The 23,005-nt window shown below is 46.0% G+C and overlaps 1 protein-coding gene across 1 annotated transcript in view; it reads right to left on the reverse strand.

Moving 5' to 3' along the window:
- The window catches only part of MPP1 (MAGUK p55 scaffold protein 1), a 44,382-nt gene that overhangs the window by 6,508 nt on the left and 14,869 nt on the right, over window positions 1-23,005 (reverse strand). Inside the window, exons 5-9 of the mRNA XM_083424244.1 lie at window positions 11,015-11,158; window positions 9,590-9,668; window positions 7,621-7,706; window positions 6,577-6,645; window positions 877-1,073 (exon numbers count right to left, since the gene is read on the reverse strand). Of these exons, the coding sequence (XP_083280370.1) occupies window positions 877-1,073; window positions 6,577-6,645; window positions 7,621-7,706; window positions 9,590-9,668; window positions 11,015-11,158 (575 nt within the window). The remainder of the gene's footprint in view (window positions 1-876; window positions 1,074-6,576; window positions 6,646-7,620; window positions 7,707-9,589; window positions 9,669-11,014; window positions 11,159-23,005) is intronic.

Genomic DNA, 23,005 nt, shown 5'->3' on the forward strand with positions numbered 1-23,005 from the left:
TCTATACTGCCCTTCATCCAAAGATCACAGGGTAGTTCACAACATAAAGATACAAATTCCATAATAAAATTAAAACAAAAGAAACCAATAATCACCATGCCACAAACACATTTAAAAGACCACGGAATGTTTAATCAGCTGAAGGCCTGGTTACAGAAAAATGTTTTCACCTGATGCCTAAACATATGGAATGAAGGCGCCAGGCAAGCTTCCCCAGGGAAAGCATTTGACAAACAGGAAGAACTACAACTCCCATTAGTCCAAGCAAGCAAAGGCCAAGGGTGATGAGAGCTGAAGCTCAGCAACATCTGGAGGGCATGGATCTGTATAACTGAGGCATGGATCTTCAGGAACATCAAAAGGCAAGTGTAATGATTCATAGGTCAAAATGAGGACGCACTGGTTGCCTCAAACATTTGAGGTTTTGTTTTGGCCTTTGGAGCACCTTAGCTCTTCTGAAGCCAACAAATCTATAGCATTATTTCTGTCTCTGAGAATCTGTGGTTTGCAGCACACTCTGCTAAATCGAAGACAGGCTCTAGGGCTGATGCAAAACCAACAACTGGGTTTTTAATACTCATGAAAAGAGAAGGCAAGGAACACAAATGCCAATATGAAGATGCTGCAGGCCACTTGTCTTCGTATAGTGGGTCACAACAGGAGCACTACCACCAAGCAAAAAATATGGAAAAATAAATAGGTCTCCCAATGCATGTTTGGGTTAAAAGTGGGTCCTGGGTCAGAAAAGGTTGAAGATACCTGCTGTAGGCAACACCAGAAATCCTATCACAAGATGGGAGGAGCCTAAAGAGATGTAGCTGGGAACCTGGAAGGGAGGGGCACTAGGTAGGCAGGGGCCTCATCCAAAAGACATACCACTCCTGTAGCTCCAGGGAAGGGATGAGTCCTGCGGATCCATTGGAGGAGCCCTCCACCCGGCCCTGCCACCAATTGCTGTCATCCTTGTTAATGATCTCAATGATGTCTCCTGTTTGGAACTTCAGCCCAGCTTCTTTGCAAGGAATCAGGCTGTCCTTCTGGGGGTCATAGTCAAACTGGGCTTTCATGAACATCTGTAGGAGAGAGAGAACCAGAGCTCAAGATTAAAGTCAGGAAATACCCTTCAAGTTGCAGGAGGTAGCACTGCTTAGGAAGGCAAGGGGTTAAACAATGCAGGAAGGACTGGAATGTAGGGCAGCCAACATTTTAATAATTGTTTATAAGTCTGCCTACAGTAAATGATGATGATGATGATGATGTTACTGATCTGCAATACAGTCATTGCTTATCCCATTGTAAAGATAAAGCTGCTGCCAAATAGATGGACAGCTTATTATCTGAAGTTAGCAGGATACACAGCTGACCTCTTAAGTCTTAAGACTTCCCTTGTGAAACATGAAATACATGCTGGGGTGAACAAGGACTATTGTGTTTAACTGCTTAGCCAGAACAGAAAAAAACCTGAGTATTAAAGCCTCCCTATATGGGCTAAAATTGTAAAACAAAAAACAAGAACATCAGCATTTGCCGAGAGCAATTTGTCATTTCAGAAGCACAACATGAGTCCACTTGGCCAAAATGCCTATTCTTGGATACCTTCAAAATTAGAGACAAGGTTTTGTTTTTATTTTTCGCTTGAAAGGACATACTTCATGGGCTACATCGTTGCAGGTTTTTCAGGAACTTCTTTAATACAGCTAAACTCTGAATTAAACACAAATCCCACAACTATAGGCTCAATCGCTGAAAGTTCAGTCCAATTAATATCGATGGCAATCGCTCTTTGCGCATCATCATGATCTCACATTGCATGTACACCAGCACATGCCACAGTTAACAAAAGCCACATTCCCTCAAAACCCTGGTTTGCAAACCCACCATAAACTATAGTTTTCAATGGCGGTGGTTCCGTTAGGGCAAACATTGTGGCTTGTCAGACAGAACAACCCTCTTCTAGTCCCCCTGGGCACTGTTCAGGATTTCAGGGGTTGGGTTTGGCGGAGGGCAGGGCTCCATGGAAGGAGAAGAGGGAAGGAAGCCTCATTGCACAAGTTCAATCCTGTGCATAGTACCTGGTTCACATGGTAACCTCTGTTTGAGTGGGCCAAGGCTTGCAGCATTAACAGGTGTAACATAAACTGTGGTTGGTACTGGAAAGCGAGGGAGGAAACTCCTCCAGAAAAGGGAGGAGGAAAAGTAAAAGAATGATTATGCAAGCTTATGCCCCACTCCTGAATGTATTTAAGCAAGGTTGGGAGATTTGCAATGTCAGGACTGCACTTGGGAGCCTTGTCTCTGAAAAATGTATCATCTGAACACAGCTTTAGTTGTGCCAATATGTGCCTTCTCTATTCCAGCACCCAGGACCCTTTTCCAGCCAGAACTCACTCAGTTCCAACACCTCTCAGGTAGGTGCCATTGCCATTATAAGAGAACAAGGGAGGCATACATGCTGAGTTCTGGCACCTCTTTTCCTAGAAAAACAGCACTGCCAGGACCGGAATTCCATTCTCTTTCAAACTCTTCCCCGCCCCCCTTCTCATGTTACCTTTACACTTTAGGAAACATAGAAAGCTGCCAGGTTAGACACTTTGTCCATCTGTGTTTCTTTCAAGGGACTGCAGAAAGGGATGGAGTGATCCAGGTTGGGACTGTGGCCAGGGCGTTTCCAGGTAAAAATTGCTCACTGTAATCAGCTACCTAGCACATCTTTTAAAACTGAGATGCCAGGGATAAAGCCTGGGAAAGTAGTATATGCTTACAGAGCTACAGTTCCTCCTCAGGCTTCCTTCAGTGCATGGGTTGGTGAAGAACCCTTGGACCTCACAGTGCAGAGGGGACCCAGGCTGCAATCTCCACACCAGCCCAGCACCTCTCTTTACTCTCTAGTCTCATTTGCTGCTTTGGCCTCTTCCCCACCATCCTTTGTCCTGGCCATCTCATGTAGAGTGAAGGTTGCCAACTGCACCTCTTAACAGCTACAGAGCAAGAGGACATTAAGGAAGGAGCATTTCTCTCAGCACTGGGTCACCAAGCCTAAGGAAAAGCATCCCCTACAGAGTTTCTGCTTTCCAGGCAATGGTTAAATAGGCCAGGAAGGGCGGAGGGAAGTGTGAGAGAAAATGCATTTTGTGAGTTTGGGAGTGGATGGGAAACATATTGTGAAATCCCAGAAATCAGCATCATCGCCGCAGAAGGTTCAGCAGTGGTTAGAGGGTGGGGCTTTAGCTGCTTGAGTACTAACTTCCCCTTCCCTAGGAGTAGGAAGGGTAGAATTGCACAAGTGACTCCAGAGTCATCTTTCTGCATGTGACCCTGCTGCCCAAAAACTCTGCTAGCCTTCTAGAGCCTTGCTTTGGGCCTCCTTGTCAGAAGAGATATGGAAAGTGGGCATCCAAACAGGGTATTTTCAGCGGTGCTGTCCGAGATTTGGAACAGCCTTCCAAGAGAAATCTGCCTGGCCCCATCACTGCTCACTGTAAGGTGGGCAGCAGAGTAAGTTTTATTCTGGTAGTCTTCCATTTCATGCAGAGACTTGTTCCTTGCTGGCTACATAAGGACCAGCACTCAAAGATCGGAGACCACAATAAGTATATATGTGGTCATATGTGATGACCGCTGCATGCATTTTTTCCTGGTGTAAACTACCTTTAATATTTTGAGAAGCACGGAACGGATTTTGATAATGAATAGATGAGCAAAAATATACAGATACAGCATATCTAATTTGTACAAATTATTTTCCCAGATGCAGAAATTCAGTTTGTTCTTTTCGTTTTCTTTTGCTTAAAATGTGGGTTCTATTGGTGCAGAATTTGACTATTATTTTTAAAGCAAAGAATACACCACTGTTGCCATATGGAAGTAATTAATGAGGAATGAGAACTAAAAATAGGACAGCAGTCTAATTGCCTCAGATTAGACAAACTCAGAAGGAGAGGAGAAAAGAGACTGGCTGGATGTTCTGCAGCTGGTAGAATTCACACGAGGCTACTCAAATAATTGTGCTGCATCATGTGGGCACAAAAATGGCAAAATAGCGACACATTCTTGAACCCACCCACCCCTCAAAAAACTGAAGTGGTGCAGAGAAAGAATTTCCTGGCATCTTATAACAGATTTATTGGAGAATTTAAAATGGCACAATAAAATACTATTATACTTTAAAGTGCCACAAGCCTCCTATTTTTGCCACTGGTTTTTGCTGTAACAAAGGAACGCAGCTATCCCGACCCTGGGAAATTAACAGCCCAGGGAGGAAAACAGCAGCCCAACAACTTCAGGCATCTGCATTGCCTTAGCAACAGAACCACAGCACAGGCCTCTACGTTGTCTTGGTAACAGCTGCACAGCCTCAACAGTACCACGAGTGGGCTGATTTCTTCAGGAAGATCTTGACCGATCCCACATCCCATACAGTGTCAGCGGGTGACAAAACAGCATGAAAGAGTGGAGAAGATCCTGCTTTGGAGGGCAACTGATACGCAACCATACCTGAGCACAAAGGTAACAGGCACCCAAACACACACTCTCTCACACACACATAAGCCTGCTATTTCCTGTTTGGCCCAGCAAAAGAGGATGACTTGGGAACTGTCTGGCTATCTATACTACCATGACAGGTGTTAACTTCTGCTCACTCACACGTCTGGCTAAAAGGACTACTAGGGAAATTATGGGTGACTATACCTTTCTGCAGCTTTGAGCCAGGGGTTGACAATGCGGTTTTTGGATTACAACTCCCATTACGGCCAATGGTCAGGGGATGATGGGAGATGAAATTCAGCAACATCTGGAAGGCGCCACCTTGGCTATCCAAAGCAGGTGTGGGGAACCTCAGGCCTAGAGGCCAAATCCGACCCTCCAACCTCTGTCTGCCCCTAGGGACTCTTCCCAGGCACACCTCTCATCAGCCTTGCTCCACACCTTGAGTGTTTTCGACTGGGTGAAAGAGGTCCATCAATAATGCCTCTTGCTTGCTTGTGTACAAAGCACCCTACTGTACACAGGGAATATGTACATCAGTTGCCTTGGCCGCTTTTGCCTCTTGCTGTACCCACCATGACATCAGGTGACACTTTCTGCTTTGCCTGCGCAGTTCAATATCAGGCAAAGGCACCGAGGTTTGTAGCCAACACCAACCAGTCGTTACCTGCCCTGCACCGGATGCAACAGATGACACCAGGATTAAGGCAGGTGGGTGCAGCTTGGGAGGAAATTGGGTGATAGATCAATTATTTTCCATACACATACCAAATTCCCCCTTTCAAGCAATCTTAGGCCCTACATTTAAAGCACTATTATTGCACTTTAAACAACCATGGCTTCCTCCCCGCACCCCAGGATCCTGGGAACTGTAGTTTGTTAAGAGCGTTGAGAGTTGTTAGGAGATCTCTATTCCCAGAGTTCCCAGAGTTCCTTGGGAAGAGGGATAGATTGTTAAACCACTCTGAGAATGTAGCTCTTTGAGAGGAACAGGGGTCTCCCAACAACTCTCAGCATTCTTAACACATTTTTGGACTCACAGCTGTCCATGGAGGTGCAGGTTAATTCTGTGTCCAGGGCAGCTGTCTACCAGCTCCATCTGGTATGCAGGCTGACATCTGGTATGCATGCAGACTTTCTCGCCAGTGGTGCATGCTCTGGTTATCTCCCGCTTGGACTACTGCAATGAGCTCTATGTGGAGCTAACTTTGAAGGTGACCTGGAAACTACAACTAATCCAGAATGCAGCAGCTAGACTGGTCATTGGGAGCAGCCGCTGAGGCTACATAACACCGGTCCTGAAAGATCTACATTGGCACCCAGTATGTTTCCGAGCACAATTCAAAGTGTTGGTGCTGACCTTTAAAGCCCTAAATCGCCTCGGCCCAGTACACCTGAAGGAGCGTCTCGACCCCCATCATTCGGCTCGGACACTGAGGTCCAGCGGCAAGGGCCTTCTGGTGGTTCCTTAATATGAGAAGCAAAGTTACAGGGAAACAGGCAGAGGGCCTTCTGGGTAGTGGCTCCCACCCTGTGGGAACGTCAAAGGAATAAACAACTATCTGATGTTTAGAAGACAGCTGAAGGCAGCCCTGTTTAGGGAAGTTTTTTTAATGATTGATGTTTTAATGTATTTTTAATTTCCTGTTAGAAGCCACCCAGAGTGGCTAGGGAAACCCAGCCAGATGGATGGCGTATAAGTAATAAATTATCATCATCATCATCATCACAGTACGGAGGATTCTTTAGGGGAAGCCATAAACTGTTTGAAGTGGCATCACAGAGCTTTGAATGTATGGTGTGAATGTGGCCCTAAGTGTGTGGTGATGATCAAAGGATTAGGATAAGGGTGGTGGAGATTGCATAGGATTCCCAATGGCCAGGCACAGATCCTGACACCACATCCTTCTTTCTCCCACTCCATGATTAGGCAAAAGCAGAATGAGGGGGGAAAACGTACGAATATGCACCTATTTTACATACCATCTGCGGAATTCATCTTTCTGCAATGCAGAGTTTTGGCTTAGAGGCACAGAATTTAAGCTCATGCAACCAACCTACTGCTTTGAAGGTGGAAGTACTACCACCTACCTGGAGGGCAGGAATGCGGCTTTGCTGGTTGGGAATGACCTTTAGGGAAATGGTTCCCTTAGTTTCTTTCTGATGGACAAAGGAAAAGGAGAGAATCAACCTCTGCTAAATCAACCACACAACGCAGATCACAACCTCTTCTTGCATAGCTCAGGGCTCCTGCAGTTGCAACCTGTCTCCTAAAACTGAGAAAAGCTGCACCAGCTAAAGTTCTCTCTTCAGTGCAACCGTGAAAAGCATAAGAGACAGAGAGATGGTGCTTCCTTGATAGTACTTCTAGTTTTCCCATCTTAAATTTCTATACTTAGCTTTCAGTGCAGAAATGTCTGAGCTCTCTGTGCCCACAGAGAAGAGGTGTACAACCTCTGACACTCCCCATGCTTGTTGGACTACAGCTACTTATATCAGCCCAGAGGTTTCTAATAAATAAATAAATCTAATAAATAAATAAATAAAACTTCCATAACCGTGATCATTATCATCAATTATGTACTGCCTGCTGCCAAACTAGGCTTCTAAGCAGTTTACAAAGTATAAAAACCAGTTACACAAACATTAAAAGATAAACATCCATAGGTACACAACAAAACAAAACAAATCCCATTAAAACAAGACAGCAATTAATCATCCGTGGTCACTGGCCACACTGGATGGGAGTTTCAAGTCCAATAACACCCAGAGGGCCACAAGCTGCCCATCTCTGCAGTAAATAATCAGGGCTACTGCCGGCTTTTGGTTTCTCCAGGATATTTCAATCGAGCCTGCTTCTGGCTCTCATATGAGCCCAGTCCTTTTCTACACCTTGCTGATTTCAAGGCAAAGTCAAGAGACGCTCCCAGCAAGAACACTTTAACTTCCTGCTGGTTTTTCCTGAGCTCGGAGAAATGATAAAACAAAGAGGTGTGGGGGTGGAACCTAAGGTCCACCGGCTCCTACAGATTGGAATAATTCATGCTCAATTATCTTTTAAAAGGTCATGAAGAATCACAGCAGGTTGCTGCTCCTGAAAGAGAAAACTCAGGTCCCTCCATCCCTGGTACCTACCAGTATCTTCTGCAGCTGGTCTACAGTATGGTTGGCGACACTCTTCCCATTGATCTCTAGGATCTCATCCCCCACATGAAGGGAGCCTGGCAGAGTAGGAGACATGAACCTCATGAAGCAAGGCAGTGCCAACAGCAACAGACAAGAGTCTTAATAGTAGCTAGAGAGGACAACAGCTACTGATAAACAGGCACCACACTGGCAACTCCTGGGACTAGGCAAAGGCTACACTTTTACCAGATTGTAGTAAAAATGAAAATGATTTTTTTTAAAAAGCACATCACTAGCAGCAGTTTAAACATGCTACTTGTGGGACTCGCATTACTGAACTGAAAAAAACTATGAATTCACATGAGTGAATAAGCCTGAAATGCTTCAGAATTGGGTTTGCTTTTATAAAAACACACTGTGAACACACTCCTTGAGCTATTGCTGCTATTCATGCAAAAGGAGCTCACTTCCTAAGTTCTTCCTTAGAGAGTTAACAGCTGTTTTGGACAGGAGGGAAGGGTGGCTCCTTTCAAGCAGGCACAGCCAGGGACTCAGAAGGCCTCATCACTGACTGGCCTCATCCTGCCAACCCATGCTGCTTCTAGCAGTCACTCACCTGGGTGCTAGCAAGACTTCTGAATGAGAGCCAAGCGCACCATCACAGGTGCCACCATCACAGAGAAGCCAATGTCACATGTGCAACATCAGTGAAGCTGAATTCGACAGCAGCACAGCTTCAATGGCCACTGCCTTCTCCTTCTGCTGCTGTCAATGGCAGGGGCTGCTTTGACCCTTCTGCCACTCCACAGCAGCAGCAGGAGGAGGAGCCAGTCACTGAAGCCACTCTGCACTTGGCACAGCGCTTGGCCGCCTCCACCCTCTGACTGGGGGCCCCAAAAGGGCTCGGCTCCCAGGAACTGGCGCCCCTGCCCACCATAAGCAAAATGCAATGCCTGACCTCGTAATCTAACATGGCGGGTGGCATATCAAAGCCAGGCACTGGCTTGGGTCCCATTCAAAACCACTGCCATTGCTCACCAGTGCAACACGACCAGAGGCCTGGCAGCTGAGAGACTGGTGATGGAGGGAGAAATGTCCAGCAATAAACAGCAGCACCAGGCAGAGGGCCCACCACTGGCCTAAGCTCCTTGCTCTCTGGTACAAGGAAGAGAGATCTACTCTGATCTCCATCTCTTCCCCCACCACTAAAACATCTCTATTCTAAAGGCGGAAGGGAAACTCTCCATTCCATCTAGTGGGGAAAGGAAGAATTTGCCTTTCCATGCAGTGTAAAATCTCATCATATTCTTGGACAGGGACAAAAAAAAAATCCAAGCGTCTATGGAAACCAGGAGCTGGAGGAGGAAATGACAGGACTGTCACCCAAGAAGTTATTGGGTGGTTGCTTTTATTTTGATTGTAGTCATATCTTGGAAGCCGAACGGAATCCATTCAGGAAGTCCGTTCGACTTCCATAACGTTCGAAAACCAAAGCACGGCTTCTGATTGGCTGCAGGAAGCTCCTGCAACCAATCGGAAGCAACGGAAGCCCCATTGGATGCTCAGCTTCCAAAAACAGTTTGCACACTGGAAAAGTCACTTCTGGGTTTGTGATGTTCAGGAGCCATTACGTTTGGGAACTAAGTTGTTCAACTTCCAAGGTACTACTATATACATTTTGTGGTTTTATTTTTGATTTTGTTCTGTGAACCATCCTGAGACCTCTGGGTATAGGGCAGTAGGTATATAAAATTCAATAAGTAAATAAAATAAATAAGTGGGCTTGGCCTGCAGAACTCAGGAAGTTAGGAGGAGAGATACAAAAAGTAGAACTGGTTGGCTCCAAAAGTAGAATTGGGCTCAGGCTCTGCCAACTGTTGGGTCTCCTTCCTTTCTGCCCAACAGACATCAGCTTCCATTGGCGCTGGTTCCTAGGGATTAAAAAATATATATTTCCAGGCCTGCTACTGCTCTTTACCTTGCCTGTGGATCATGCCTCCATGGAGGATTCTGGCCACCATACAGCTCTTCTTCTCATTCAGCTTCAGCGTGATACCCTGGAACAGAAAGTCTGTGACAATCTGGATCAAAGCTACAGTGTGAAGACTCTGCTTCTCTGCAGAGGCTCCTCCTGGCCTATCTCTGTACCAGAGGCAGCCCCAGGAGATGCATCCAGGAGGGGAGACTCCTAGCCAAACTCAATATCTGTTCATTTCCCTTGTACGTAACAGCTGCCAGCTAACACTTCGCTTTCCAGGTCAGAACTTGCACAAAGGGTTGGCAAGGATTGGGATCTGCCAAGGGCCCCACACCCCAGCAGGGGATCCATGCAGCTGACCAGAATACTCTGAGCCTGGCTCATCCTCTTCACCGCTGCAACCTGCTTACTCATCTGTCTTTCACAGAGAATGGGTCCCAGCTCAGTAGTAGAACATCTGTTTTGTATGCAAAAGGCCCCAGGTTCTATTCCTGGTATCTCTAGATAAGACTGGGAATGTCCCCTGCCTGAAAGCCTGGAGAGGTGCTGTAAGTCAGTGTAATTAGATGGACCAAGGGGCAGCCTCACTCTGGCCCAGACAGCAATGGAACAGATGACAAGAAGGGTCAGTTGATGCCACTGTCTGCTTGTTGATAGCTGCCATATAGGTCAGTTGCTAGTGTGAAACTCTTAATTTCCGTGGGTTTGAGCCCCAAGTTGGGCAAAAGAATCCTGCATTGCAGGGTGTTGGGTTAGATGAACCTCACGGTCCCTTCCAACTCTACAATTCTACAATTGGCTGGCAGTAGCAATAATAAGGTTAAAGGAGGAGGAGGAGCTGCAGATGGCAGCAACGAGGAACTAGACTCACTGGGGGTAATTCCGAAAAATGGGAACTGGAACTGCTTCTAGGACAAGAATGGGGAAACCTGTAGCCCCCCAAATGTTGCTGGACTCCAACTCCCAACAGCTCCAGCCAGTATGGCCAATAGTCAGGCACAATGGGAGTTGTAATCCAGCTACATCCAGAGGGCTACACGTTCCCCATGTCTTAGGTCTTGCTCCTGGAGGCTCCTTCCATGGCTACAAGAGAGTTAGCGAGAGGAAATCTCAACTTCAGCCAAGCTGCACACAGCCAGAAGCTTCAAGCTCATTAAAGCCTTCCACCTCTGTCCATCTAGGCCAGCCTTTCTCAACCTGTGGGTCCCCAGATATTGTTGAACTACAACTCCCATCACCCCTAGTTAGCAAGGCCAGAGCTCAGGGATGATGGGAGTTGTAGTCCAACAGCATCTGGGGACCCACAGGTTGAGAACCGCTGGTGTGGGCCCAGGAGTTTGCCCAGGAGAAGAGAAATATTCCACCACCACCACCCCACTGCCTACAACCACAAGGACTTGAAGCACTCTAGCTTCACCAGCTCACCATGGGCTCCTCCGCGACCTTTTCAAACTGGATGAACCTCATTTTCCGTATCTCCCGGCCATTTGTGTGGGCTGGGCTGCCCAGCATGGCTGAGCCATTGGAGTAAATATCCTCGGACACTGCATTCATTGAGGATGGAACTGCCTGTAAAGGCAAAACAAAACAAAACCCCAAGTTTAGGAGCAGTACCCAGGCCCTGCTGTATCCTGGTCTCCCAGAAGCCACACCAAACTGGAAACTTTAGCCCAAGAAGTATTAAACTCAGCCATCCATTCCCTGCTCCTATCCCTGAGTCAATATCGTGCTCGTGATGGCAGCTGCTGGGTCCTAACACAGCATGGATTTATGTTTTGGCTGCCTAGCTGCTACATGTTCTCTCTCTTCTAACCTTTAGTGATTGAAGACGGTCACCTTCAATGCACTCAGCTGTTTCTGAAAACATTGCAGCCATGGGATGACAAGTCAAATTGGCCACAATCATGGCTGTCATATACTCTTGGCTAACATGAATGAATAAGTCAAAATCTTGTACCAAGGAATGCTTATTTCCTCATCTTATATTCAGCAAAACTATCAGGAGTGCACTTTCTATGCATGACCAACTCTGCCAAGACAGAAGAGAGCCCAAATTTAAGACCAGTTCTTTTTAGAACAATCTATTTCAGCGGTTCTGAGACTCAGGTGGTTCAGAGAAACTGTCACAGAACAGGGTAGAATATCCATACTTGCCTTTACGCTTTTCTTTTCCTGCCAGAGATCGAGGTCTTTTTAGGGCCCGATTATCGAAAACACTAGCAAGTCCCTGGCTGGAGTCCATGATTTTAATAATATTGAGCTAGTTTTAACAATGAAGATCGTGCAGAAGAAACGTTTATTTTCTTCATACCTAATCCAGAAGCAAAACAGCTTTCCTTCCCACGAAATTGTTACTGCTCTAGTGGTTGTTCACATGTTACATTCAACCAGTCTACAACATGTGTACCTGCATACTAAAATAATTTAGCTGTACAGTTGTGTAGTTATTAACATGTAATGTTCTACAAGTGTACATAGCAGGCTGTGTACATAGCAGCTGAGCTGCAGAAACTGACAAGTGTGCACTCTTTCACACAAGCATTTGTACATGTGTGGAGACATCTTGTACCTGTGTCCAGTGCAGCATGGGAACAAGCTTACAACTGCATGGATGGTACTACCGTCCTAGCTGGGCTATCAGGCAGTCTGAGCAAACCAGCCAGCTCCAATATGCCCCAGCAATTTTCAAAGACTCTATGGACGAAAAAGTTGAGGAACGACTGATCCGTTTCATTTCATTTGCTTGATTTTATCTTTAAGTTGAATAAGAAGCCTTTGGGGAACCTGGGGTTCTGGTTCTCCAAGAACTATACACTCCTGTGCTCTTATACTTTGCTGGCGCGGGGCTGGGCGGAATTGTCAGCTAAAAGCTGAGGTGCACTTACAAAAGGGATTAAGTTTGACTTGTGTCCAGTTGCAACCAGTGCTTTGAAAACATAATGCACTTAAGCTCTACCCCCCACCCAACCCATATTAAATGTTGTTCTTTTACAGACGGGATGGGGGCTACTTGCAGATGGGCTGCTTATTAACAAAAAAACCCACAAAAAATGTAGTTGCTAACCTGCACTTTCTAGCACAATTATGCCTTCACATTTTCTAATTGCAAAAAGTCTGGTAAGAAAAGTGAAGGGAAATGGCACACTGGAAAGTGTGGAATAACAACCAGATGCTGGCAACATCATTCTAAGCCTCTGCATGAACCTACCAGGATGAACGCTCAACAAACAGGCAGCATTATATGACCTCTGTGCAAGTTTTGTACAAACACGTCAGCATTAATGTTCAACAACCAACCGTTCCAAAAGCTCCTACAGCTTTTGAGGCTTTGCCAGCAATTGCCCACACATCATCAAACCTATGATTGCAATTTACATACATAAGATAGAATCTTGTTGTGTGTAATGAAAGAAAAGGAGGAGGAGGAGGAAACCTCAGCTTCTCAGATGCTGAATTCTGGACTCCAATCACACTGCCTGAACTTGGATAGTACTGCAGATTGTGTACTGGTCTGGCACCGAACCTTCTCTCAGGAAAAACACGCCTGCACTTGAACCAGCTTTCAAACACTACACTCTCAGTTGTCACCAGAGTCTTTCAAGTCCTGGGAGAAGAAGAGTTAACACACACAAACCGCGAACCAAAGATCTGGTCAACCTCAGAATGGCTGTTTTTAGGGTAAAAAAAGCGACAACTTCAAAAGACTGGATGACAAACATATATTCTGCTTCATTCCAGTAACAGCAGCCCAAGCTCACCCATGCGCAAAGCCACATTTTGAAGGATACCCCCTAACCAGAGTCCTTTCACATAGTTTAGCCCTTGCTCTTGCTCTTATCTTCCAGAAGCAGACAAAGGACGCAGTGGATTGGTGATTAAAGCCTGTTAAAGAACAAAAGCACAACAAAAACATATTAACAGTCCCTGGAAAGGTCTTATCTCTTCTAGACTATAAGCCGGTTTCAAGAAACTGAGCATATATAAACAGCACTGACTGTTTTCCATCTCAGTGTCAGGGTGGAAAGGTGGATATGTTTAGTTCATTAGGCTGGTGCTAGACTGTTGGGGGAACTGGGGACAAAGTCTCCTCCTCCCCTACCCACTTCTGCTAAAATGGCACCATCCTCTCAAGAGATAAGAGTAAACCCATCTACACCAACCCGGGTCTCTAAAGCAAGGATGGGAAATCTTTTGGAGATATCAAGGGCCACATCCCTTGGAGGCAAATAGTTGGGGGCGGTGTTAGAAACTCAGATATATAAGCTAGGTGCCAAATGGCTCCTTAAACCAGGGTTAGTCACCAAAACGAAATGCTTAGTTGCACTTTTTGACCAGATGGCTCAAAAGTCATTTTTTTCAGTATGACTTTTTAGTTCCTGAAATTCATTCTGATGGTGCAGATGAAATATCATGGGTAGATTGTGTTTCTACATATTGGTGGGAGTGAGAAGGGTCGAAGCAAAATTGTGGACCACCCCTTCTTTCTCTCACCTTTATTCATTTGCCATCCATTCATATTCTCTCTTCCTCTCTCTGGGGTTGGAGGGTGACACAACAGATGGGGGCCTGGTAAGCAGGTTGCACATCTGTCCTCTAAGGGAGTGGTTCCCAATTAGCTAAGTACTGTGGACCCCTTGTCTTTCAAAAGCCAAGCCATGGGCCCCCTACTTTTGAAAATGTTGCTATTTCTATGGTAGTTTTTGTTATGTGAATGTTGCCAGAGACTCTGGGTGGGTTACATGGATCCCCTGGGGACCACTGCAATTGGGAACCACTGCTTTAAGAAACCAAAGTTATACTGCCTCGGAGAATGGAGGCTCCGTCTAATTATAACAGTTGCCACTGACAGTCCACCACTGGCTAAGGCTCATTAGAGTCTGCTGCAACCCTTACAATCACTGAACATTTAGCTCAGGGGTCGGCAACCTAAAGTCCATGGGCCACAAGCGGTGCACAGGGGTCGTTTAACTGGCCCACGAGCCGCCCGCTCAGCAAGTCCCCATATGCTGCACTAAACCAGTGCGGTGCATGGAATCACTTCCGGGGCACCAGAAATCACGTCTGCGCAGACGCAGACACCGGAAATCACGGGCACACACGCTCATATGAACGCACAATCCGGCCCACGGAGGGAACTCCGCTGGAGTGAACCGGCCCAGGCGAGGTAAACCTTGAAGACCCCAGATTTAGCTCAAACCAACTTCAGGTCTTATTCACATTAAAGAGTCAACTTCTTCAAATAACAAAGACAGATTTCCTACGTCCTGTCCAATTTGGATGAATACACACACACTCACTGACTTCTCTGACCAATACAATACTCTCACCCATTTACTATTTCTGAGCTAACCTCACCAGGTTCAGTCTGAAGCACACCTCATTAGCCCCCTTGGCCTACCCCTGCCAAGTGCTATTGGCATACATCTCACTGCGTGTTCAGCTCGTGTTTTCTACCATTCCTCCGGAGATAGCTGAAGAACCACGACCTTCCAATCTGAGCCTCTCCAAGCTAATGCAAACAAACCCAGATGTTCCTGGTTAGATATTAGCCTATGGGTTTTACCACTTCATTTAGCAGGCTCTGCCCATCCACACAGAAACCGTTGCTAGCCTAGGAAGGTGATTCTTAAGTGCTTCGGACTAGTAGTGTTTAAACATCTGCAAACATAGCCTAAAGCAGGGGTAAGTCAATGTGCTTCCTTCCAGCTGTTCTTGGACTCCAGCTCCCATCATTCCTGACTACTGGTCACGCTAGCTGGGGCTGATGGGAACTGGAGTCCAACATTATCTGGAGGACGTCACATTGGGTACCCCTGGCCTAAAGGAAACAACATTCATACCAAAACCACACCCATGGACAATTGTGCAGCAGTGGGCCTTTGGACTGATCTAGAAGGTAACAGAGATCCTTTGGGTATACAGTGCTGAAGAAGATGGGCTAGTTGGTTATGTGAGAACAGGGTGCTGGACTAGCTGGGTCTTTGGTCTGATCCAGCAGACTCTTCTTATATCCTTTCCCTTTGCCTCAGCGAAGTTGCTGGTGGCAACCCTGGCCTGGGTTCAAAGTGCCCGTCAGGGGAGCTGACTCAGCCTAGAGTCATCTCTTATCTGTTCTTCCTTCCTTGAAGCAGCCTGTCACACAGTTCAGTGCCAGACCTCTGGGCTCAGCAAAGATTTCCCCAGAGTGCAGCACATTCCAGGCCATTAGGCTCAAAGGTTGGCCTAGTCAAGATGTCCCCACCCCCTACACAGTCTTTCCCCCAACCATCGGCGCAGCCAGGATTTATGTTGGGGGGTGCAGGCTTTAGGCTAGGAAGGGGGCAGAACCTCAGTTAGTTAAGTATTTTGCATTGATTGGATAAGCTCATGTCCCCAACCTTTGCTTTTTGGCTAAACAGTGCCTTGTCCTGAAGATAATCCGGATGTAATCAGGAGAAATGAGAGCTAGAAGCAGGAACTTGGGGATTTGTGGACAACAAAGCTTATCCTTGAGGGTCAGCAACCTTAGGAGCAGCAGCAGAAACCCAAGCACCTTCCCAGAAGTGTATGTAGCAGCAGGGAAACCACCCTCCATTTTGGATTTCCCACAATGACCCAGAGGTGGTCGTGCAACAACACTGAGGGACTGTGGGAATGGTGGGCAGATTCTCAGACCTGACTGCTATTGCCAGGGAAATTAGGCACCTGTGTAGCAGCAGCCAGCGCTCATCAAGGGCTCCCACCAATATGGAGTGGGACTCACCTCAGAGCACTTTCTAACCAGGAGGAGGCCTCCATTGTCTGGGCAGAGAAGGGTTTCTGGGCTCTGAAGTGGCGCCACCCACCCTAGTCAGCCATCAGACTCCCCTGACATACTGTAGAAGCCTTCTGGGTCAGGCTAGGACTTTGCCTGAGCAATAAACAGTTCTAACTCCTTGGCTTGAAATTCTTGGGAAGCAATTCTAGGTTGTAACCTCCTGGCTCTTGATCAACAGCACGGACAAGCTTAAACTTTGCCTCACTTTTGAAGAATGAACGAATCCCTGGCATGTTTGCAGTAGATGCCTGGTGATCAGGGCATCAATACTCTAGTGTGTTTGCTGGGGTAACAGCTGCTCAGCATCACAAAAGAGCACACACAACCCGCCCACTCTAGGCAGTTTCTGGCATATTTTTTTTAAAAAAAACATTAAACTGTTTGTTTGTTTGTTTGTTTAAAAAAAACTTCCCTAAACTGGGCTGCCTTCAGATGTCTTCTAAAAGCCAAATAGTTGTTTATTTCCTTGGCATTTGATGGGAGGGTGTTCCACAGGGAGGGTGCCACTACCGAGAAGGCCAAAACAAACCAGGAATGGGGAGCCTGTGGTCTTTCAGTTGTTGTAGAACAACTCCCATCATTCCTGGCCATGCATGCTGGGGCTGATGGGAGTTGAAGTCCAATGACATCTGACAGGCCATAGGTTTTCCCACCAATGCACTGGTTCCCTGTAACTTCACTTCTCGCAGTGAGGGAACCGCCAGAAGACTCTCGGAACTGAACATCAATGTCCAGGCTAAATGATGAGGGTAGAGGCACTCCTTCAGGTTTATAGGGCCGTTTAAGGCTTTAAAGGTCAGCACCACCAACACTTTGAACTGTGCTCAGAAATGTACAGTGAAGATCCTTTAGGTGTTAAATGGTCCTGGCGGCCGTTCCCAGTCACCAGCCTAGCTGCTGCATTCTGGATTAGTTGTAGTTTCCGGGTCACTTTCGAAGGCAGCTCCACATACAGTGCAATGCAGTAGTCCAAGCAAGAGATAATTAGAGCATGTGCCACTCTGGCAAGTATAAGGATGAGTCTCTGTGGAACATACAAAGTGCTGTGCTTCGCCATCTAAATCAGAGGTGGAGAATCAGGTTCCAAATGCAGCTGTCTCTATCTGGTCCTCAAGAATCTTCCCAGGCTGCACACCCTTCCCAACACCAATCTCCTTGAGCATTTTTGGTAGTCTGGAACGTGCCCTTTAACTCTGAAAATGCCTGTTGTTTGCCAGTATATGTGTACAAATCAGCATATGTGTACAAATCAGCCTAATGTACAAAAGTGATATCTATTTATATATTTTATTTTAAAATCTGTATCTCACTTTTCACTTCTTCAAAGAGGCTTAGGGCAATCAGATACATAATGCACAAAATTGAAAAAAACAAAACAAATTTAAACTCCAAAACGTAAAGCCCCAAGAATTTAAAATGTAAAAAAAAAAGGGGGGGGATCTGAGAAGCATTCAAGGTACAAAGGCCTCCTGAAATAAAATGTTTTGAAACTCAGTAGAGATTTACATCCACTGCTCCACTATTTTTGCCTCTGGTCCCACTCACTATTGGTATCCGGCCCCTGAGAGGTTGCCCAGAATGAAATGTGGCCCTTGGACAGAAGACGATTCCCATCCGTGATCTAAATGCATTCCAAACCGGTTCACCACAATCCAGTCCATTTCCCCATTCATGACCTCCCCCCAAAACAGACCAGTTGTTTTTCTCCTGCACAGTTTAGTCTTTGATCTGACACTGTCCTTTTGGAAGTTGGACCTGAAGGGAATATGTTTTTCTGCCAAGAGACCGAGAAACGTGATGCTGATGCCGTAAGCACTTGGATTATCTTCCCAGGGCTTCCTGAAACTCAAGTATTGTAGACAATTGTGCCAGTGCCCAACCCACCCACCCCCAGCTTTCTTTTTCAAGGGAGGAAACAGCTGCATGAGGTTACAGCTGTCACAGACAACTCCCAGAACTTGCCAGATGCAACAAAGCATGTCAGAGACAGGCCAGCTCAGCAGAATTCAGCAGCAGCAGCAGCAAAATAGTAGCTACTGAGGAAGTGACCAAGGGTCCAGATGGTCTGAGATACCCTGCTATGTCTAGGATAGAGACGGGGCTTCTGTGACCCTCCAGATCTCATTAGACCCCCATTAGATCCAGTATGGCCCACTGGTTATGGGTGCTGGGAGTCATAGCCCACAATTTTTCTGGAGAGCCACAAGTTCCCTATCCCAGGGAAACCCTAGGGTAAGAATAGACGAGGAGGTCTCTATCAAAGCTTCTGGACAATCCGTGCCTTGGTGACTTACTACACAGGTACAGTGGAGAGGTGGAAAAGACTGAAATGGTGACATCCAATGGGCTATTGAACTGACCAGTCCCATTAGTGGAAGCCCACGTAAGGACTTTAGCTAGTGCAATGGAGCTTTCCCCCGACCTCCCTCAAGTTGGGGTTTGGAGAACCCCTAGAACAGCACGTGAGGGAAAGTCCCATTCCATCGGGCAAGCTGAAATGCTTGTGCCAACAGAACATTTAGGGAGGAGTGATGTTGAATTCTCCTCATATTTTTACTCACAGAGGTGAGTAGGCAAGACAAACTTTAGTATTTATACAGCACTTTCACAACATTATCACTGGGATTCACAGTAGGAGGAACTGCACAAAAGAAGTGGGACCTAGGGAAGGGGGATTTTTGCAGGAGTGCCCCGTTCAAGGTTCAAGCCAGCCATTCACTCCAAACAGGGCATTCCTCTCCCCAATGACTTCTCCATTTTCTTATTTTCTTTCCAACCACCAACCGGTACTCCGTAATAGATTAAAATGATCTATCTTCTCTGTGGTGTATTTTGAGGGTTTGGGACCGTCCACGTTTTTGTTTCATTCTGTTACTTTTCTGGAACTTCTGCAAATCTTGGCGTTTCCTTGACTTTGCTAATACCACCGCCTTATTTCTCATTTGGACCCCAGTTTCTAATGGCATTCACCATCCAAGTTTGCTGTAGGAAGGAATTATAACAGCAACAGCAGCAGCAGCCAGCTCTTGCTGCCTTTTTGCAAGCAAAACCCAAGGACTTTTGCTGTGTATCCAAAGCTGACAGCTGGTCTAGAGATTTCTTTTCATTGCACACATCTTAGCGGCAGTTTTAAAAAAACCAAACAACCCAAAAGCAGCCTTGGTGACTATTATGAGAGGAGGCACAGCAGCAAAAGATAGTGCTTTATTCTTTCTCTGTTGCCATTTACCACTCAAAAGGGCTACCCTAGTGCAGTTTCAGGTGGGTATTTAAACAAACAGCAGCTTTTTTTCAAGAAAGGAGAAATGAGCAAGGCTGCTTTTGATCTTTAAAGATGGTGCTTCATTCGCATTGCCATGTAAACACATAGTTCCCCCCCCCAAAAAAAAAGATTCAAGAAGCAAAGGCAATGGCTGCCATCTCTCCAGTATGTGAATGGTCAGGTCACCTGACTCAGGTGTAAATCCAACAAACAGATGCAGGTCTTGCTGCTGCCAGTTAGGAAATGCTCTGCAGCTCTGGCAAAACAGCAAAAGATGGAAACCTTGGAAAGGAACAAACAGCTTCTCCCATGATCAAGGGTTTCATTATAATACAAAGCAGTCAAATGCAAAGCAGTGCATTAAAATATTTAAACATTAACAAGACTATTCATTTCCAAGTCATTAAAAAGGTAAAGGTAAAGGGACCCTTGACCATTAGGTCCAGTCATGGACGACTCTGAGGTTGCAGAAAGAGTAAAGCATGGCTCAGGGTTGACAGCAATGCACCCTCTTGAAAGCACATGATACCTTGCTGAAGCTAAGCAGGTCTGGATCTGTTCATTGCCTGGATGAGAGACTGCCTGGGAATACTATGAATACTGCCTTGAGATTTATGGAATAAAATTGGAATATTAGCACAGCAGATAGATTAATGAACATGGCATAACATGAAATGTATCTAAAATGTGTGGGGGTGATGCCTGTGTACATATTGACATGCATTTCACATGATTTTAGATGTAACTTGCACAGTACGGCATCCATTCTAGCTCCCCAGTTTGACTAGAATTATGTTAGTTCATTGTATGACCTACACATTGTATGAAACAGAGCTGTTTTAACATATAGCAGAAAAATATGATAGTCTATTTCTCCCCCATCCTCAGTCACTGCCAAATGGAAATATAGAACTGCCGAGCCATGTTTTAATTCACCAAACGGTTGGATTCTATGGACAAATGGATCTTCAGATGGCTCCCACTGTCATGCAGCAACTGTTTTCGCAGCTAAGGCATCATAAGCAAACCATCCAAAGACATTCTCTGTGCACATCAGGCCAAACATGAAACATTATACAACAATGGTGCATTTAACAGGAGCATCACACAAAACCCCCAAGAAACAACAACTGGACTACTCTTCACAGCAAGGCGATTTCATTTGCAGCACCGTCTCCAGTTCTGCATCTGCCACACGGTTCAAAGAGGGTGCTGGCCAGTCAGAAGGTTTTCAGAGGAGAGTGACAAAAAAAATGAGTGTCTCCAGGATGCCAAGTCATGTGGTAGAAGATCGAAGAAGCTGGGTATCTTTAGCTCAAAGGGAAAAGGGTTGTACAGGGGCAAGTTGCCAAAAGGTAGACTACATAGATTTGATAAAACCAAATTCCCCCATTGCCAAGTCATAAAAGCTAGACATTATCCAAGCTAAACTACTTACTATGCAGGAGATCTGCAACTGGATCTCCCAACATATTTACGTTAACTTTAAAGCAGCTATAGGGCAGTGGGGAGGGAAGGAAAATTGGACAGAAGCAGCAGCACAAACAGAGGATGTGTTCAACCATTTCCTTCCATGCTACTTCCCTGGTCTAAATACTCCCCAAGTTGTTGTCTGTACCATGCCAGTATTTTTTTGGAACAACTTCAAGATAACACTTCTCTTACCATGAATTGGTGCCACATCAGTGAGCTATCAGAGAGGTATCTACCCCTCCCACTATTGTTCCACTGTGGTCATTGAGACCTGCTGGGGAAACTTGCTTTCCTTGACTGCCCCTAATCTGTATATCAACAGCATCAAAAGCAGGATAAAAAACACACACCAAGAAGCCTGTTAGGGCCTGAACCTTGTGAGAGTCCAGGAGCAATGCAAAATTGTTTTTTTGCTCAGACTTGTTTATAGCAGCAGCTGGTGATTAATGGAAGAAGAGATTTGTACTGCATTTTTAAAAAAGTGTTTATATATTTTTAATAATACTCTGTGTTACAAAGATGTCTGCAAACATGACAGGAAGGCTGGCAACTTCAACCCCGCTGTCTGCAAATCCCTTACAGACAACCAAGTTCCAGGAGATAGTCAGGTTGTGTATCCATAAGCAGTGACTAGAGGAGGAATGACTGCTGGGAGGAGCACAGAAGGAAGAAACACCATGGTGCACTTGTAGCAGCAAAACCGGATGCTTTCAACTGGTCCAGCTGCAACAAAACATGTCTCTCCCGTATCGGTCTCTACAGCCACAGCAGGCGCTGTAACCTTCCAACAGTTTGACTTCACTCCCCCAAACGCGCACTCCTCCACTGTCTCCCAAGGAAGACAGATGCCAACAAGTTCAAGTATCCAAAGCACTTCAGAAGTGTGAACTCAGTCATTCGCACAACAGCCCCATAAGGCAGACCAATCGTATTAAATAGCACAGGTCGGAGTGTGGAGGCAAGGAGAGAAAAAGCCGAAACAGTAGTGCATTGGTGGGAGAACCTGTGGCCTGTCAGATGTCATTGGACTTCAACTCCTATCAGGCCCAGCATGTATGGCCAGGAATGATGGAAGTTGTTCCACAGCAACTGAAAGGCCACAGGCTCCCCATTCCTAGAGTCCTGGCTTGTTTTGGACATGCTCGAAAGCACAAATGCTGGACCTGAGTACAACAGCATTCTCCGGACCTGTGAATCCCCCAACAGTAGAGGCATAGGCTAGCCATTATGTCTAGCAGACACTGATAGTCTTATCAATGGTGGGGAAGAGCCCTGCACGAGATTCTGAAGAGCCAATGTCAGAGATTGTGAAGGCATGGAAAAACAGAAAGGCAAAAAAATCCCAAAGAAGTTTTCCCTTATTTTCTTTATAGGCCTTCACATCTCTAGCCATTGCTAGCAAGTGCTGGGAGAGATGTACAAAGAAAACTGACCTAGTATATGACAGCTTATTATGTTCCTATCATCACTTCCCCCAAACTGGATAGCTCTGCAGCTAAATCAGCACAAGGCAATTGCCACTTCCAGTTCTGACCAGATGCAACTTTGCAGCAGAGAGAGAGAGAGAAAGAGAGAGAGAGAGAGAGAGAGAGAGAACTTCCTCTGAAGTAAAGCACTGAATCCTTCTCACATACACAATATACGCACAGGCTCTACTCAGAAGCAAAGGGACAAGATGACCAGCTGCAAGATGCAGCTGTGCCCCCAGACTCTTAATACTTGATACTTGTGATTAGCTTGCCAATAGGCAACAGGGGAGGAGGACACACAGGCAACAAGAGAAAAGCAAGCAAAAAACAAGCCCCCTCCCTTAAAAGGGTCAGTCTCCATGGTCTCCCTTAAAATGTACTTGCTGTAACAGTTCCAGAAAGAAAGAAAAGTGTGG

The sequence above is a fragment of the Podarcis tiliguerta genome, assembly GCF_965153285.1.
Source record: "Podarcis tiliguerta genome assembly, chromosome: Z".
In the NCBI taxonomy this organism is placed as follows: Eukaryota; Metazoa; Chordata; class Lepidosauria; order Squamata; family Lacertidae; genus Podarcis; species Podarcis tiliguerta.